The sequence below is a fragment of the Penicillium malachiteum genome, assembly GCF_028827825.1.
Source record: "Penicillium malachiteum strain IBT 17515 chromosome Unknown utg000002l:1.0-8849297.0:1.0-8852440.0, whole genome shotgun sequence".
In the NCBI taxonomy this organism is placed as follows: Eukaryota; Fungi; Ascomycota; class Eurotiomycetes; order Eurotiales; family Aspergillaceae; genus Penicillium; species Penicillium malachiteum.
In genome coordinates, this window is record NW_026643095.1 from 4,890,920 (window position 1) to 4,908,114 (window position 17,195).

Below are 17,195 nucleotides of genomic sequence, written 5' to 3' on the forward strand. Positions count from 1 at the left end.
GAAAGGGTAATAGCTATGGCACATAAAACTGTACAAATGAGACGTGAAACGACATAATCATAAGTTCAACAAAAAGAAATTCAAATATTATACCTTCTCAGATTCCCGGCGGCGCCCCGAATCGACAATATCTTCATAGCGTTGTCGACGCTTCTCTTCCTTCTCTTGTCTCTTGGATCTGTACTCCTCCAGATTTGCTTCACTCTTCACGCTTACCTTGTCAGAGTCATAGTCATCATACTTGTCTCCACTGGAGCTGTGATGACGATGATGCTTCTTGCGCCGGCGTCTCTCTTCATCAACACCAGCTTCAGAAACAGCATCACGAGAAGGACGCTTGTCTACTGAAGAAGATCGAGAAGATGTACGCGAAGACGAACGCTTCTCCGTAGTCGAGACTCGAGAGCCAAAAAGACTGCGTAGAATATTACTAGACTTCTGTTTGTCATCTTTTTCTCGGCGTTTCTCCCGCTCATCAATTCTGGCAGGAGAAGAAGTGATAGAGGCAGCGTCATCGAACCCACTGTCATGAGAAGAGCGATGACGATGCTTGCGGCGCTCGGAGTTTCCATCAAGCTCAGGAGCAGTCACCGCAGAGGCAGCATCATCGTCTACAGGGACAATGTCACTGTCACGGGAGGAATGGTGACGGCGTCGACGACGCTCAGATTTTTCGTCATCGTCCTCATCGCGAACTGAGAAAGTATCGCTGTCGCGGTGACGGCGTCTGCGACGCTCGGATCTCTCTTCCCCATCATCAACGGTTACGACAGAGCGGGTATCATCATTATCATCACGAACGGAGGCGACATCACTATCGCGAGAGGAGCGGTGACGACGTCTGCGGCGTTCGGACTTTTCTTCATTATCATCAACGGTCACTGTAGACCGGGCATCATCATTATCGTCGGGGAGAGAGAATGTCTCACTGTCACGCTTAGAGTGACGCTTGCGATGCTTCTTCCTGTCTTTCTCCTCTTCTTCATGGTGATCAACGCTCTCGGCAGCAATCGCTGCGGCGGTTGCAGCAGCAGCAGGAGCAGCAACATCACGGAGTAACTCAAATTTATCGCCACTGCGACGGGAATTCTTGGACTTTGTCGACGTCTCGACTTCTCTCTCGACAGGAGCAGAGAAAACAGAGCGAGAATCATCACGGTACTGGGCGAGATCGCGAAAGACCTCAGGGGTGTCAAATCCACCAGGCATAGAGAAGACATCGTTCTCAGCGTAGGCAGGACGGTCACTCTTTGCATTCAGCTCTTCCATGACCTTTTCAGCTATTGACGTGGGCTCGCGAGACTCTACTAGAGAGGAGGTATCCTTGGCAAGAGGCAAGGGCTCGGAATAAAATGGCTCGCCCTGAGTAACATGCCGCTCAATTGCTTGAACATCTGCAGGCAGACTAGGTTTCTCACTCTCAATCTCACTCACAACAAATCCTTGCGGCTGACTTTGCTCTTCAGTCCACTTCGAGCGAGAAGAGAAAGTTCCCTCATCCTCTGATCCGGGAGGTGAAGTGCGGGTATGGAACTTAGGATCATTCAGGACAACCGAAGAATCAAATCCAGCTGCTTGGGTTCCAGCAGCAAGAATGGCTGCGAATTCAATGTCCTCTCCAAAATTCTGTCTTTCACTGAAACTCTTCGACTTTTCAGTAGATTCAGCCACAGAGAACTCCTTGGGAGAGTCCTCAAATGGAGAGATGTCGTGATCGGTGGGTTCATGCTCAGATGAGGAAAGAACTTCATATTCGTGAGTTTTGTCATGACCCCAGGAGACCCGAGAGCCAGTAGTAGAGCGTTGGGGTTTCCATTCAGACTCAGCTACGACCTCAGGTTCGGGCTCAGGCGCGTTATCAGAGGGTAGCTCAAAGCCATCCTTTCCAGGAATAGGAAGACCCTTGCGTTTCAACACCTTTTCACGCTTCTTTCGGTCCTTGGAGGAAATGATGAACCAATCTTCATAAAGAGGGTCAGGTGACTCCAAAGGCTCGGGTGCAGGCTCAACTTCAGGCTCGGCTTGTGACTGGGGTTGGGGCTCAGGCTGAGGCTCTGGCTCTGGCTCACGCTGTCGTTCACGCTCAGGGTCCTCGGTAACCACATTTTGTCCAATTGGTGATGCTGCGCCAGTCACAGAACCATTCACACTCTGATCAGGAGTAGGCTTGATGAGGCAGAGTGAAGGGACTTCCCAAGGAAGAGCACGATTCTCATATGGCTCTGGGCCGAAAAGTGGACCGTTTTTAAGCTCATCAGAGAAAATAATCTGTTGACGATCGCGACGCTCACTTGCAGGTACCACTTCAACAATTGAAGGCTGATCTGTGGAGTGCGTATCGTGATCGGGGCTATGGCGGAGCTCCTGCGGGGCATAGAAGTCGGCATAGCTTTCATAAACAGGGGAGGACCGAGGGCTGCGACGAGACGGACTCATCCTAGGGTCTACTTCATGCTCCACAGAGGGGACATCATCGACAGGCACAACAACATCCGTGCGAGTGATGACTGATGATTCCATCTCTTGGCGGCTTTGCTCTCGCTCCTTGCGACGCTTCTCTCGGCGCTTGCTGTAACGGTCTGAACTAGCCTCAGAAGCAGCTGCATCATCTGCCTCATGAGACATGACGGTATCGGCAATAATACCGCCCACAGCACCAATAGCAATGTCTTTCATCCGAGAGGATTCTTTTTCTTTGGCAGCCTCACGAATGCGACGCTCTTCATCCTCTTGTTCGCGATGACGCAGCTCTTGGCGCTCGGCTTCCAGGCGTTCCACCTCTTGACGCTCAGCTTCTTGGCGCTGAAATTCTTGACGCTCATACTCTCTGCGCTCAAGTTCGCGGCGCTCAAGATCACGACGCTCAAGATCACGACGTTCATTTTCACGGCGCTCCAATTCTCGGCGCTCCAGTTCTTGGCGCTCAATTTCACGACGTTCATACTCTCGTCTTGCCTTCTCTTGCTTGGCCTGCTCTTCTTCAACATCAATCAATTGAACAGCTTGATCGAATTGATCCCTTGATTTTCTTTCACGACGACTCTGCTGCATAGTCTGTTCATCTGTCAATGCAAACGAGACATCCTTAGTAGTAGATCGGCGCTTGAGAGCAGAGAATGAAGGCTCCTGGGTAGGGAAAACGGGGAAAGAGTCACTGCGTTGATGGATACGACGAGGATCACGATCATGTTGGAAGATAGGAGGTATTTCAGAGGTAGCGTAAGCAGGAATAGATCCAGGTAGACCTCCCTGTGTAGTGTACACGGCTTGAGAAACGGGAGTAACAGGCTGAGGTTGCTGAAGAGGAATAGGACCAGGACGGACGAGCGGAGCTTGATCTGCTGAGACAACTGAGGGAGAGACATGGGTTGCATCAAATCGAGTAGGATCACCAGTAGCAACTGGGTAGACTTGTTGGAGACTTCCATCACTGCTTGAAACACGACTGTCACGATGGTGAGCAATAGAAGTAATGGCTGCGGCTCCAAGGGCTCCAGCACCAGCAGCAAGAGCGGCGTCAGTAGCAGAAGATCTCTTCTTCTTGTCCTTCTTGCTCTTTTTCTTGTTGAGACCAAAGAAGCTCCAACCACCACGGCCTGAGTCAGAACTGGAGTCAGCACTGCTGCCTCCAAATGCTAAAGCGGACTCAACACTATCGGAGGTTTGACTCTCTGATTCATCATCAATCCACTCTTCATCTTCATAGGCTGAGGAAGCGTAGTTAGAATGACGGGAACGAGATTCTCTGGAGGCAAGAATCTGGCCAGTGGTGCGACGAGAAGCACTAGAAGCAGCAAGAGCTGTGGCTGTTGCACTCAATCCCAGGAGAGCTGCATCAACATCTTCTTCCTTTTTCTTTTTTCCTTCTTTCTTAGACTTTCTAGCTTTGGCCTTCTTCAAGAAACCAGTACCAAAGGCAAGATCCGCATCAAGAGATGAGGAAGAGGAGCTGTTGAAAGAGAAGAATCCTTTGCGCTTGCTCCGCTTCTTTTTGCGGTTCTCAGAAGATGCAAGAAAAAAAGAGGTAAAGCCACCACCGGATTTGGTAGGCCGGGAAACATCAAGAAAAGACGAACTGGAGGAAGATTCTTTTCGCCGTTGAACTCGGGATGGAGAACGACTACGGGACCGCTGGTGTGATTTTGCAACAGCTAGCGCAGCAGCTCCACCCACAGCAGCACCCAGCGCTGCCTCTTTAAGAGAAGAATGGCGACCGGACTGAGAGGATGATCGCGACCGGGATCGTGAGCGGTTCTGGCGAGAATGCTTTGAGTCGGAGTAGTACTGTTCATGAGTTGAGCCAGCTCGGCGGACAACACCTCGTGAGGTATAACTCCTGCGGTCGGAGACGGAGACGGACTCGGTGTCATAAGAAACACGATCATCTTGAGAAGTGCTAGAGCGAACGCGGTAAGAGTCCTTGAATTCTTTGCCAGCAAAGAGACCCCCAGCCAGCATTCCAGGAAGCCAAGAAGAAGACTTATTTGATCGGCTTGATCTTTTGCGACGACGACTTTCATCCTCGGAGGAATGGTATCGACTAAGCTTGTCCACCCGAGAAGAGCTGCTACTGCTGTAGCGATCAGAAGAGTGACGGCGGGCATGGTAGTGATGCTTGCGAGGCGCATCAAGGGAAGTCGTGCCCGGTTCAAAGCAATACTTGCAAACACCAATGGTTTCTGTGTAGTCTTCAAACCGACCGACACCTTCGGGATCACGCCAGAAGTCTGCAAACTTTGACACTGGACCCTGGGGGCGATGTCGCATAGCAAGGGCACCAGTGCCATGGGGGGTAAAACCCGGGATTTTGCATGGCATATCCGGCAGGACCTGGGGCCATCATGGCAGTCTCAGCACCAGCAACTTGGAGAGGCATTGCGGATGGGGATTCTTGAAGGGGCATCCCGGATGGAGATGGCTGATCAAAGTTCTGAACCTGCCATTGGGGCTGAGCTCCAGTATTAGCGGGATGATGTTCATGACCAAGCATATATCCTGCAGCTGCACCTGCAGCCGCAAGACCAAAACCAGTGCCGATGCCATGTGACTGAGGGGGAGGAGGTTTGCTGGTACTTGGACCAGCCGGCTGCGAGTACGAAGTAGAGTGTTGGGCAGTTGTGATCTCGGTTTGAGATTCGCTGTGACTCTGGTATGAAGACATACCACTGCTCATTCCATAAGCAGCAGCTCCAGCTGCGGCGGCAGCAGCAACAGACGGGGCAGCACCTGACAAAGGAGGCTTGCTTAGCTGCGATGAAGGTCTGGAGGGCTTCGAAGACACCTTTCCAGGCTTTGGCGGCTTGGAAGAAATCTTCGGTGGTGCCTCGGGAACTTGAAAATCATCATCAAAATAAGAAGCGGCGGCGCCAACCTGACCAATACTGCTTGGCTCCGGCGGAGGGTTCGCAATCGGGGAAGCGGCCATCAAATGTGCCTGGCTGTTAGGAATAATCTCCGGCTTGTGAGGTCGAATGCCCGGCTGTTCAGAAACAGACTGGCCTTGATCGCCATAGTAGTCCGCTGCCGCACCTGCAGGATTATTAGGAGGAAAATACGGTGCTGCCACCTCAGTTGGGAACTGACCAGGGAATTGCTGCTGTACATGTGGATCATATGGTGCCGGTGAGGGATTATGGTGAGGGGATCCAGATCCTGACACGGCGGGATGATCATATTGGCCAGGGAATTGGGAGAAACCAGGCGCACCCATGTCCGTAGCAAACTGCGCAACCGGTGCGCTTGGCGACATGGATGCAGAGATTGGTGGAACATAGGGAGCTCCAGGTTGTGTGCGCTGGCGCTCGCGACGGTCGCGCTGGTCATCCCGATCCTCGACCATTCCTTCATCAATCGCTCGACTACTATTCCGCATATCACGCTCTCGGCTCTCAGATCGATCGCGGGCACGGCGGCGAGAGCTCTTACTTTCTCGATCGCTATCTCTTCGTTTTGGGGTTCGTTCAATGATACGGTCGGGACTGATCATAGATTCCGGTTCAGCGGTCACATAGGAGGATGCGACAGAATCGCCGGCAGCACTGGGCGGACCACGTCTGCTGCCTGAGGCCGAGGGGGAGTAAGGCGCATCTTCTAAACCACGATCACGGTCGTCACCCCGTGAGGATTTGCGGCTATGGGAAGATTTCGTGGAATCGGCTCGGCGGCGGCTACTCTTTGAGCTAGAGCTGACCGTACTTCGGCCCCCGCCCATAAGGGCTTTGAACATGGTGGGCAAAGATTTAAAGGAATGCCCAGACGGGACAGGCCACCATGTGGAAGGTTAGGAATGTAAGAATTGAGGGGGGAGAGGGGGAGTGAAAGAATGTAGTAATTATCGAATGAATGGGGAGGTTGGGAAGGTCGGGGAAGAGGCGTTGTTATGGTTTGTTTGGGGGTAAACAACGGGAGCTGAACCGTGGATCGTCCAGCGGGGACTTGGTTAGTACTAAAGAACCCACGGTTGTTCTAGACGATCGGATCTATGTCAGCTTCAAGTTTGGGAGATTTTCCATAAATTTGTTAGATATCAAGGTTTTTTTTTGGTCGAATTTTGATTCAAGTTTGAGTTTCTGCAGAAAGAACAATGCAAGAGAAAACTGCAGAAAGAAAAAAAAAATCAACTCGGTGGCACCGATGAAGTGTCGCTGCACCAAGTGGAGCGAATCAAAATCGCGGTGAGGGTGGAGTGCACGGACCACATTGACGATTCTTCGTCACTATACAAGATGTATGGATATGAGATCATATATAGTAATTACTTTAAATCTATAGGTGGCTACCTTGAGTTGAATACTACATATAGTTAACCTTAGAAGCTACCTATTGTTATGCTGAAATCTTAGAGTTTCTCCAAGTCGGGTATAGTTGCCACCAGTTGATCCCTTCCGAGGTATATTTACAATGACCATGCAGTACACTCAGGAAGAGACAAGCAACTTGAATACTAGTAGCCCTTACTCATTATGTCTAGCATACATCCATTAGATAAAACTCCTTAGATACAGAAAAATTGTCCAAATTATATCAGATGAAAACCCAGCATAAATAGACAAATTAATACTACTATCGGATCCAATCAATCGATTCAAGTGCTCAAATATACACATTTCCAAGTGCTACAAAACTCAACCGTCATGTGGAATCAATCATTTATTCTTTTCCACCCGCATCGACTCCTCCATACTATTCCGAATAGCATTCTGGAACCAAAGCGGAAATCCTCTCAAATGAGTTGAGATCCATCCCGAAGAGCCTGGCACATTAACATGTCCACTCTGTCCAGTCAAAACCTGCTTGACCAGATTCTCCGCCACAGTCTCCGGATACAGCAGCGGCGCAATGAACCCATCTTCCGGCGTCAAGCCATCAATCAGAGTCGTGCGAGTAAAGCTCTGCGTAACGAGGACAGTGCGCACCTTTGGCGCATTAAGTCTGGTGACCAGCTCTGTGGAAAGGCCCTCATGGAAGGCGATAGTGGCCGCCTTGGTAGCGCAGTATGTCACCATATTCGCCGCAACAGTGTATCCCGCCTGCGAGGCGACGGTGACTACCATACCATGGTTATTTTTGACCATATCCGGAAGGAACTCCTGGGTCAGCCAGTAGTGGGACATGTTATTAATTTCGAAGAGACGACGGGTGAGTTGAGGGGAGATCTCGAGGATGGTTTTCGCGGGTAGGATACCAGCATTGTTGATTAGGATGGTGGGGCGACCGAGGGAGGTACGGATTTGTGTTGCGACCTCGGTGATGGCTTCGGGACTGGTGATATCGCATTCGTAGAAGCGAACAGTCTTGGGAAGCTCAGCTGGAGAAGGGGGTGTAATATCTAGGATGGCGACTTTGATGCCGCGGTCGCCGAGCTGCTGCGCGACGATACGGCCGATGCCGTTACTTCCACCGGTCAGGACGATGATCTCCTTGTTCCAGTCGTAGGTATCGGAGAGGCCATTGTTGGCGCTGCGGTGGTCAAGCCATGCGCTAACTCGGTTGAGGAGTCCCAGTGAGGCGAAGACTCTTAGCGCCTTCAGGAGATGAGGGCGTGCCTCGGTAACTGCGCGACCTTTACCACTGTACTGGGCTAATGCGAAGAGAGGGACCATTATCCAGGGATTAAGGACGGTGCTTCGAATGAAACCGGTCAACACGTCGGCCGTGAAACCTGCATTAAACTGTAAGCATCTCTATAACATTAGTTGGAGGAAAGAGGGGTAAGATACCTTCCCTGGAGGGCCATTTCTTTCCTTGTGATGCCATTATGTATGGGAATGTATAGAGCTTGAGGGATGAGCGCCACAAAATGGTGGACGTTGCTCACCTTATATAAAACGGTAAGAAAATCGCCCCCCAACGATTATAATGAGGCCGAACAGTGGACCTAGGCAACAAAAAGTGGGGTTCATGTGTTCATGTGTATTATTAGAACCTTGGGACTATCCATGGATGAGCTAACCTTCCACTCCACGGTACATACTCCGTCATAATAGACTTCAATTGTACCCATATCAGTGTGCCAACCTTCTCTCAATTTAAATAGCAATACCAGGTATCCGCTGAGCAGACCAAGTGTCATTCTACAATTTTACCTGAGATTTAGTTTAATGGCCCCGAAGAATCCGCGTGCAGCCCCCAAACCGTCAACCTGGGCAGCGCTCTGCTAGGTATAGTGGAAGTATAGCCCCCAAGCTAATAAGCTCCAGCTCCAGATGGCTCTGAAGGATGCTCCAGGGCTGATCGAAACCAATATTTAAATGCCTAATCAAGGCCTCGAATATTTGTTTCAAGTTCCAGTACACGAGTCAGCTTCGAGCACTCCTAGGCAGTTCCAAGCCTGAGTACTTGAGTGAGAATGTTCAGTTCTTACCAGAGGCTCCAGCTCAGAGTTACAGAGAGATTCAAGTTGAGCCTACCTGTTAGTCTGGGATAATTACTCAGGTGGACCCCAATCCTTGACTCGGATCATCTAAGTGTACATTAGTGCCCAGGTGGTTAATTTGTACTCCGTACTTGAGCTTATATTCAAGCTGCCACAAGATTGTGAAGAATATTATAGTGCCATGTGGCTTTGCAATCAACACCTCATAGTAAGTTGAATTCGACGGATCAATATTTCAGGCTTGTCTTTATTGATGGGCGAAATAGCCAACTGTCTAGTGCCAAATCTGGATTGTGTTGCGATGTTGATGGCCCCCGATCTATGGCGCCAAGCATAATAACTCGCCCCCAATAAACCGAAATGGGGGTCAACGTGAAGAATAGAGATTTATCCCTTACTCCTTGCTCTGTACAATCAGTTTTTATCCATGGGTCATTAAGCACTTGAGTCAACTGGTAGGCCCATTGACATGGGGAGGAAAATCATGGCCCCAATTATGTCATATACACGCTGGTTCACTGATCACTCCAGGCAGTCTGAATTCAGATTCCACTACTACCAGTAGAAGCTACTGGTCTGAGGAGAAAATATTCATGTAATCGGTACTGGTAGCCGTATTGATTCAAGTCCAGATAAATGGTTCTCATTCTACAGTAGATTCCCATAAAATCCATGGAGACACCCCCATAAATTGCAATCCAAGTGCAACCACCCTAACTCCTATACAAGCAAAAGAGAGAAAAAAAAATTGGTCAAAAAGGACACAGAAGAAGCAGATAGTGAGCCGAGAAATCCAAAATGAAATTCACAAAAGAAGAGGACCCATGGGATATGATAAAAGTTCATTGAAAGAAGATTCAAAGAGGGGGAAAAAACACCAAGCCGGCCAAAAATGTAGATATCGCCGTGAGGTCGAAATCATTAATAAAAAAAAACAATCAAAAAAGCGATCCGGATGAGGAAGAGTAATACATGATATCCAAGTCAATTGCAATAGGTTGTCAAGATGCAATATATGACCCTATCGAAACTTCCCTCCAAAATGGTAGAGTTATGTGATCGGTCACGTATCAGAGCTTCTCAAATGCAGAATGAATTCACCCCATCCGAGCTGAGGATCATATATAGCTGAGAACACCGGAAATATAGACTCCGATTGAACACCACAGGCGAAAAGCCTAGAGGTCAGATAGCCACGCCCCAAAAAGAAACCCCAGGAAAAAGAAACAAAAGGTCCAAAGATTTGGTAAATGATAATAACTCCATCATGATGCCCATATGATCGAACTATAGCTGGTTACGCTGGTGGGAACCAAAGATTTTGTCAAAGATCTCGGTCAGGATTCGAGCATCGGCTCGAAGGGTTGGGGAAATGTTGGTATTCTGCAGTAAAAACCGGATGGTGCGTCGGAGTAAACGCTTGAGTTTATCTCGTGGGATAAGCTCGGCAAGGAAGGACTGGTAAGTCGCCGAGAGGACAAGCATATTGCCGAATTGTCTGCATCAGAAGATTGATTAATATCCACATTGGATTTTGGGATACCCTGGGACAAACTTACGCATGAGCAGTACCGAAGATGTTAGTGACAACGAGTCGACCCTCAACTCCATCGAAAGCCTCCGTACTGAGTATTGCTGACTCCACACAGACCTTGCAGGCACGACGCAGCTTCTGTGGAAGCTCACGCATCTGCACATTTGGCGGACTCCACCCGTTCGGAAAGTCGGGATTAAAGCTGTTTGTCATGGGTCCGAGGTCACTCGCCATGCGCGTCATTTCCGGAACTTCGGTTGTTGTGACTTGAGTCATTAACGGAGAGGTCTGCTTTGACTGGGACCCGGCTTCCGCGGAAGGTGGAGAGTTCTCAGGGTCCATGATACGCCCATCAACTCCGACATGCTCCTTGCCAAAATGAAGAGCGTGATATAAAAGTGGCCGATGAATGATGTATCGAGCTCCGTAGTATTTACCTCTCATGCGAGCTTCATTGATATCAGTTGCAGGTTCATCGGTATCCTTCCACTTCATATTGATCGGGAGACTATCGCGCCAAAGATCGAGATTCATGCTCAAAGTCTCTTGTACGGTCGAAGACCATCGCTTTTCCTTTTCGCGCTTCTCTGTTGTTCTTTGCATTAATCACCGGGAAAATAAGAATAAAAATAAAATGTAACAGAATAAAATGAAATGTAGGTTCCAACAACGCAAGGGTAAACTCACTTTCAACTTTGTACAGATCAGTGTGAACACGGTTGAGAACCTTGCGAAGATGAATTTGTGCTGAGTAGAACAGCATCACCCTTGTATTAGGTGCCTCAAGAGAATCGGGGATTTGAATGGTAAAGATACCCTTCGGTAGAGTCATCCTACTCTCCGACCGAGAAATGCCACTGGCTGGAATATCCAGCTCGGCCAGGAGATCACTGACACAGCACATTAGTACGGAGTGGAAACAAAGAACATAGTAGGGACACACCTCTCAAGCTGAAGACAGGTCCAAAAGGCAAAGATATACAAATCTTTCCTAGCACCCTCGTCAATTCTTTCGAATCGTCGCCTATGTGTAAAATCGGTTGTCAGTATAAGCCAGATAGGAAAAAGTTATTTCAAAACATACTGTCGTATAAGGACTTGGCAACCTCGAGCCGCCTGGGAAATCCAACCGTGGCTCTGGAAAGGGTGTGCTAATTGACCGGCATAAAGGCCCGCAAGTAAAGATGCTTGAACATGCTCCAACTCCACTCCTCCTTGGAGATGCCCCAAAATTCCTGTTGCGTATCCGTATAATGCTAGACCGGGGATAACTTGAAGATTTTTCACGTTGCCATACTCATCACGAACGTTAGATATGGACCGCCTGGACAGAGCACCGGCGTTCTTCCCAATGACTTCGGTTGTGACAGATGAAAATGAAGAGGGCACTGGGATCATAGGGTTAGGAAAGAAGGTCATTGGTTCAGAGCTTGCTGGAGAGTCTTGACCGTTGCCGTTCAAGTTGTTTGCTGGTGTTGTACCCGGAGGCGGAGGAGGCGGGGGAGGTAAAGGTGGCCAGGGTGGGGGGGATATGTTGATGAAGGTAGTCATTTTCCTCATCCATGATTGGACCTGGGAGAGGTGACGGTGTATCGCAAATAGCCCCAACAGCAAGTATAAGTAGAATACGAGCACATTCGATATTCTTACCAACCCGGTGTCGACCATTGTGGGGAGACATCGGCTCAACAGATTCACCTCGTATCCCATGAGGCTCATCATAGGGACGTTTACGCTTCCCTCCTCGTTGGTTTTCATGGCAGAGGCTATTCACACGGTCCATCCGGTGAGGAGGATATGGAGAATACCACGTCAGGAAATCTTCAAACTGAGTCGCTACTTCTTCTTCGTCAATAAAAGGGTGAAGTCTATGCATTCGTTCAAGATAGCCCTTGAAGTACTTCCGGGCCGTTGTCGGATCGAGGTTAAAGTAGCCAGAGCTGGTGATGTCGATTTGACTGTCGGAAGGTAGAGATTCCTCTTGGGGAATATATAGACCTTCTTGAGGGATGTAGATGCTTGGAGCATGGCCGGGAACTGGTGGCCTTGGTCTGACAGGAAGTCGAGTGCCATCTGCTGAAAACGAGTTCTCACCCTGTCCAAGAACACTGATAAGACCTCGCTCTTCTTCCAGTCTCATCACATAGTCTTCATCATACTCCTTCGGACTTATCAACTCCTTGATTGTGGGCCATTTCAAGAGTTTATGTGCCGCAGTCGTGTGTTCCACCGGGATGGACAGTTCGCCCTCATTACTCTCCTTCTTCATGTCATAGGGGTCTCCGAGGGGTGGCATATCCGGTTGTGGTTCCTGAGAGAAAGACGGGGTACCCTCCGACACATCAGGCTTCAAAGTAATTTTATTGGACTCGACCTTCAAAGGCGGGCGATGTTGAGCCAAGCTCCCGCCGCCAGGTAGGAGGGCATGAAGCTCCCTCACCAAGTGCGTCAACTGTACCATTTGAGTAGGCAGTTGTCCCAGTTGCCCTAATTGTTGCCCTAGTTGCGTCACTTCATTGCCTGTGCCACTGCATAGCCCGACTAATTTGTCAAATTGAGTCGAAATTGCATCTCCATGATCATTCAGTCGGTCGATAACTTGTTGGGTACCCTTTTCTTGTCTGCTTCACAAGGTTAATTTCTTCATCAGCGCCTTGATCATTGACGGAGCACAAACTTATGTGGCGGAATCTCCTTGTACACGCAACCCAAATTATTCTCTTTGCAATGACTGCAGGCTGGTCGTCCTTCATCACACTTGGCTTTTCGTGATCGACATTGGTCGCATGCCTTTGCCAAATTGTTCCTCGAGTCAGTAACTATGCACCAACCACTATCGTATTTAGGAGCAGAATTAAGATGAAACTGACTTGTGTTGCTCGATTTGCCTTTCGTTGCCGAGCTCCAGGAGGTTGACTTCCGTAATAAGGATCGTAAGGCATCGAACCCCCAGCTATCATAGGTGGGGCCTGCATGTACTGTGATGAAGAGATATGTGCCGGAAGGGGAGGTGTGGATTCACTTTGAATCGATGATTCAGAGGGCTGATATCCCAAGCGTGAACGATAATCCGAGCTTATTGCTGGAGGGGAAGCTTCGTGCGGGGATCCGTTTAAGGGAGGGCGGTAGCTGGTATGTACTGGACTTGGCTCGGGAGCAGAGTGTGGAGGTGCTGGTGCTGGCAAGCCATTTGGGCGAGCATAAGGTCCATCTGGTGAAAGTTGGGCCGGTGGAAGCTGAGGTAGTTCACGGTTTGGAATGACGGGTCCTGGGTATGCTTGCGGGGGAGGTGGGCCTTGGAGTGCAGATAAACGGCGAGGTTCAGCATGATGTTCGTAGGATGGATGGTATGGAGGGCGCCATGAGTCGTAGGGCGCATGGGCCGAGGACGCATTAGGACCCTCGGGCGGTTGCATGCGATGCATTGGAGAGGGTCAAAGTCACGAAGAAAGAAAAAAAAAGAAGGTTCAATGAGGGAGATCTGAAACTGGTGTCAGGCGCATGTCTTTCCAGATCAATAACGGCTAGGGTAGCTATAACTGTTTCATTCATACCAGTGATCAAAAGCAATATAGCTTGGAGCTCCACCCCTTAGATACACATGACGGGGGGATGCGACTCGAAGGGAGGGGAAGACCGGAAGTTAGGCGTGGAGGGGAAGCTTTTAGATGGTTGCGCGCGCCAAAAGCTCGGGGATGGACCAGCGGTGAAACCGTGCTCAGATATAGCTTGTTGAAAATGAAGTAGTATTTATGATTCGTCTCTTTTATTTTTTATTTTTCCGGTCTCTTGCTCTCTTTGGATATGCGCCTCCGGAGTCCGAGAAGAGCACAAAAGTTGGGCGCGTTGCGGGAGCTTTCTTTGTGACTTTTGTGACTAGGGTGGAGCGGCTAGCAACAAAGAAAAATAATTAGATACCACGAAAAGAGCCAGGGGGGGTCGTAGTCACGAAAAAGAAATCATCGAGGATAGATCGAAGTTCCAAAGTACGGAAAGCAACTGGACTCTGGGCACAGCTGAGTGGTGGAGGGGGGCAAAGAGGGCATTGGTATTGAGGGTATTGTGGTAAGAACCTTGGAATCCATAAAAAGATCCAAATGACCGTGATTCCCCACTATGGGGGGGGGGGGAAGGTACAAAATGTACAACATGTACAGTATTGTAAATTTGGTATTGCCGTGACGTACCTGAAGTTCCAAGATTTCCAATTCTCTGTGATTCTCAAATACTCAAATACTCTACTCCCGCGGCCTCCAGGGCTTCCAAGGTTCGTAATAGAGTAATAGACTGTACAGTGTTTTTTTTGTTTCGTTCTCGATTCGTGTCCAGTGGGTCGTCAAATTAATCCAAACTCTCGGGTCGATGAAGGAAATATACTGTATTCTATTATACAGCACTGAAGTTCACGGGGGTTGGAGGTTCTAGTTGGGATGGTAAATCCGAGATCAGAATTCCTTCTAAACCACAGGGAGAAAAGCGAGGGAGCGGGAATATAAAGAGATTCGCAGTTAGAATTACGTCCGTAGAGATCGACACATATGTGAGCTGTTTGCCCCTCCCTTTTTCCTTCGACTAGGGTGAAAATTTAAATAAAAAAATAAGAAAAATAAGAAAACAAAATAAATTGGTAAATAAAATCAAGATAAAACAAAAATAATAAAAATAAAAATAAAAAAAATCCTCCATAAGCTCCAAGGCTCTAATTCTGAGATTAACCAGATCGGAGGGTTCTAAACAGTAGGATCTCCCCCAAAAGGCGAAACTCTACGAAGTGACAGGTCTCCCCGTTAACTGGGTTGCGTGGGTCTGGGGTTGGATGTACATAATTAGTAAATTGTGATAATTATAATCATACCAATCATTACTCTTTCTAGGAATGGAAAGAAATCACGACAATAATACTGATTTTTAGGTACTTCTTACATATAGTATGGTCTACTGACTCCAGTGGTAAGCCACGAGGTGTATACTCCATTTAGCCGCCATTTCATCTGAACATTGGATCATTTGCATTTTTTTTTAAGATATTTCAATGTTCCTAGCTTCTCCGGCAAACTGCTTAGGGATTAGGATCACAGCGTGTCCCGTTCTCCCGGCCCAAGAAAACCTTGGAATACCACTCTCCAATCTGCAAAGTCTGGAAAATTCGTCCGGATCTCCACATGTGGGGAGTTTGCAATTATACTGTAATCACCAGAATCAAGAAAAGGGTGAAAGGGGGATGCTAGGACAAGGATCGCTTCCCAAGGACCCAGTCCTCGGGAAATCTTAACAATCTTGGTGTTGCTTCCTACCAATCGCCTCCACCACTGAAACTAGAGTCTATCGAGCGATCTCGATCGAGAGATAGAACGAAGCTATATCCCGCATGAGTAATTGCAGACCTCGGAAGAGGAAAGAGCGAAAACGAAAACAAGACCAAAGCCAGTTTAGGTTCCAATGCCGCGACACCGCTTGCAAGGGGCGTGAAACAATATCCAAGGTGAAGAACTTTATTGGCTTGCCATTTCAAACAATCGGTGGAGAACTTTAGATCGGCGTTCTCGAAAACACTGAAGCCTCTTCGTGGGTGGTGGGAAGTAGGGAAAAAAAACAGAGCGCCCCGGGAATATGGGTGAAAGGTAGATCAACGGGGGGGTTTTGGACCCAGGGATTTGGTTAACACCTGGTGTGAGGTCTTGAAACGGGTTGATTAGTTTTCAGTCGTCATAGAAAGACCCATATAGGGCTCCAGCTTCAGCTCCCGTGTATCCCGTGTACTCCGTAACCCGTAGAAGCTGCCTTGACCTCGGGTGGTGTAGTGTTGACGGGAACTCACCTCACAGCTGCCCCAGGAATTTGTATTGTAATTACCGCTCATCCACGGTTCCTCCAGGGACATCCGCTCTATTATCCATGGTTAATCACGGGAATTATCCAAACTCCACCGGTGACATTTTTGACTTATGACAGGTTTGCGACAGGGATAATAGCACATTTTGTGGAATGTGATGAGCGATCGTCCAATCAATTAATGACTCAATGTTTGTAGAATCTACCGAGGCCAGTTCAAACATTGAATATTGTGATAGTATTTCCAAGGTTCCAATGTTGTGATTATATTCGGGACTGCCAGTGTGATCTGGTTACCAAGCATGAGATGTACTATTCAAAGTATAGCACTTGAGTATATTTGCAGAAGTTAGTCTCAAGATTCTATGCAGCTCGACCGAGATGATCCAATCCCTGTTCAGATCAATGGACGTTGCATATCACATTTTCATTCAATGCTAGATGTTTATCTTACACTCTGCAGCTCTTATGAATCTTACATATAGTAGTAGAAACTGCACTTTATGGATGAACGTTTGAATGTTTTAATCTGATAGGATCAGTAAAGAGCTTAAAATATCCTTTAGTCTATACTGACATTTGAATACCCCAGGTACTAGCACCTTGACACTACTAAATTGATAAATTTCCGAATATCCCACTAGCATCCACATCTAATCACTAGTGCTACCCAAAAATCAAATTATGAAAGAAGCTCCATTCCAAACCCAGAAAACTCGTATTACAATCCGGGGAAGATTACTCCGCGACTTTCCTATTGAAAGAATACACCGGTCCCAGCTGGCTTGGGACGAAAAATGACTTCATTAAAGATGTGGACACTCGGTCATCCCGTAATTGGCGTACGATGCCCAGATGATATCAGACCGCAAGAACGCAACATTTAAACCCGACCCAACACTAAGGGAAAATAGAGAGGCCCAACGATGATAAATTCCCCCCTCAAACAAACCA

General features: G+C 48.3%; 4 protein-coding genes across 4 annotated transcripts; all 4 read right to left on the minus strand.

Moving 5' to 3' along the window:
* Positions 1 to 87: 87 nt before the first annotated feature.
* Positions 88 to 6,226, minus strand: lah (involucrin repeat protein; the record flags this gene model as incomplete). The annotated part of the gene is made up of 2 exons (XM_057088253.1): positions 88 to 4,830; positions 4,865 to 6,226. 2 exons carry the CDS (start codon positions 6,224 to 6,226, stop codon positions 88 to 90), a joined length of 6,105 nt encoding a protein of 2,034 aa, XP_056948082.1.
* A 919-nt stretch (positions 6,227 to 7,145) lies between these two features.
* Positions 7,146 to 8,256, minus strand: N7483_004817 (short chain dehydrogenase/reductase family protein; the record flags this gene model as incomplete). Its single annotated transcript, XM_057088254.1, has 2 exons — positions 7,146 to 8,161; positions 8,220 to 8,256. The coding sequence occupies 2 exons, from the start codon at positions 8,254 to 8,256 to the stop codon at positions 7,146 to 7,148; spliced, it is 1,053 nt and encodes a 350-aa protein (XP_056948083.1).
* Positions 8,257 to 10,162: 1,906 nt separating this feature from the next.
* Positions 10,163 to 12,870, minus strand: clcA (putative C6 finger domain protein; the record flags this gene model as incomplete). Its single annotated transcript, XM_057088255.1, has 6 exons — positions 10,163 to 10,373; positions 10,435 to 10,996; positions 11,097 to 11,299; positions 11,353 to 11,433; positions 11,494 to 11,981; positions 12,064 to 12,870. The coding sequence occupies 6 exons, from the start codon at positions 12,868 to 12,870 to the stop codon at positions 10,163 to 10,165; spliced, it is 2,352 nt and encodes a 783-aa protein (XP_056948084.1).
* A 358-nt stretch (positions 12,871 to 13,228) lies between these two features.
* On the minus strand, positions 13,229 to 13,834 carry N7483_004819 (uncharacterized protein; the record flags this gene model as incomplete). The annotated part of the gene is made up of 1 exon (XM_057088256.1): positions 13,229 to 13,834. One exon carries the CDS (start codon positions 13,832 to 13,834, stop codon positions 13,229 to 13,231), a length of 606 nt encoding a protein of 201 aa, XP_056948085.1.
* Positions 13,835 to 17,195: the final 3,361 nt, after the last annotated feature.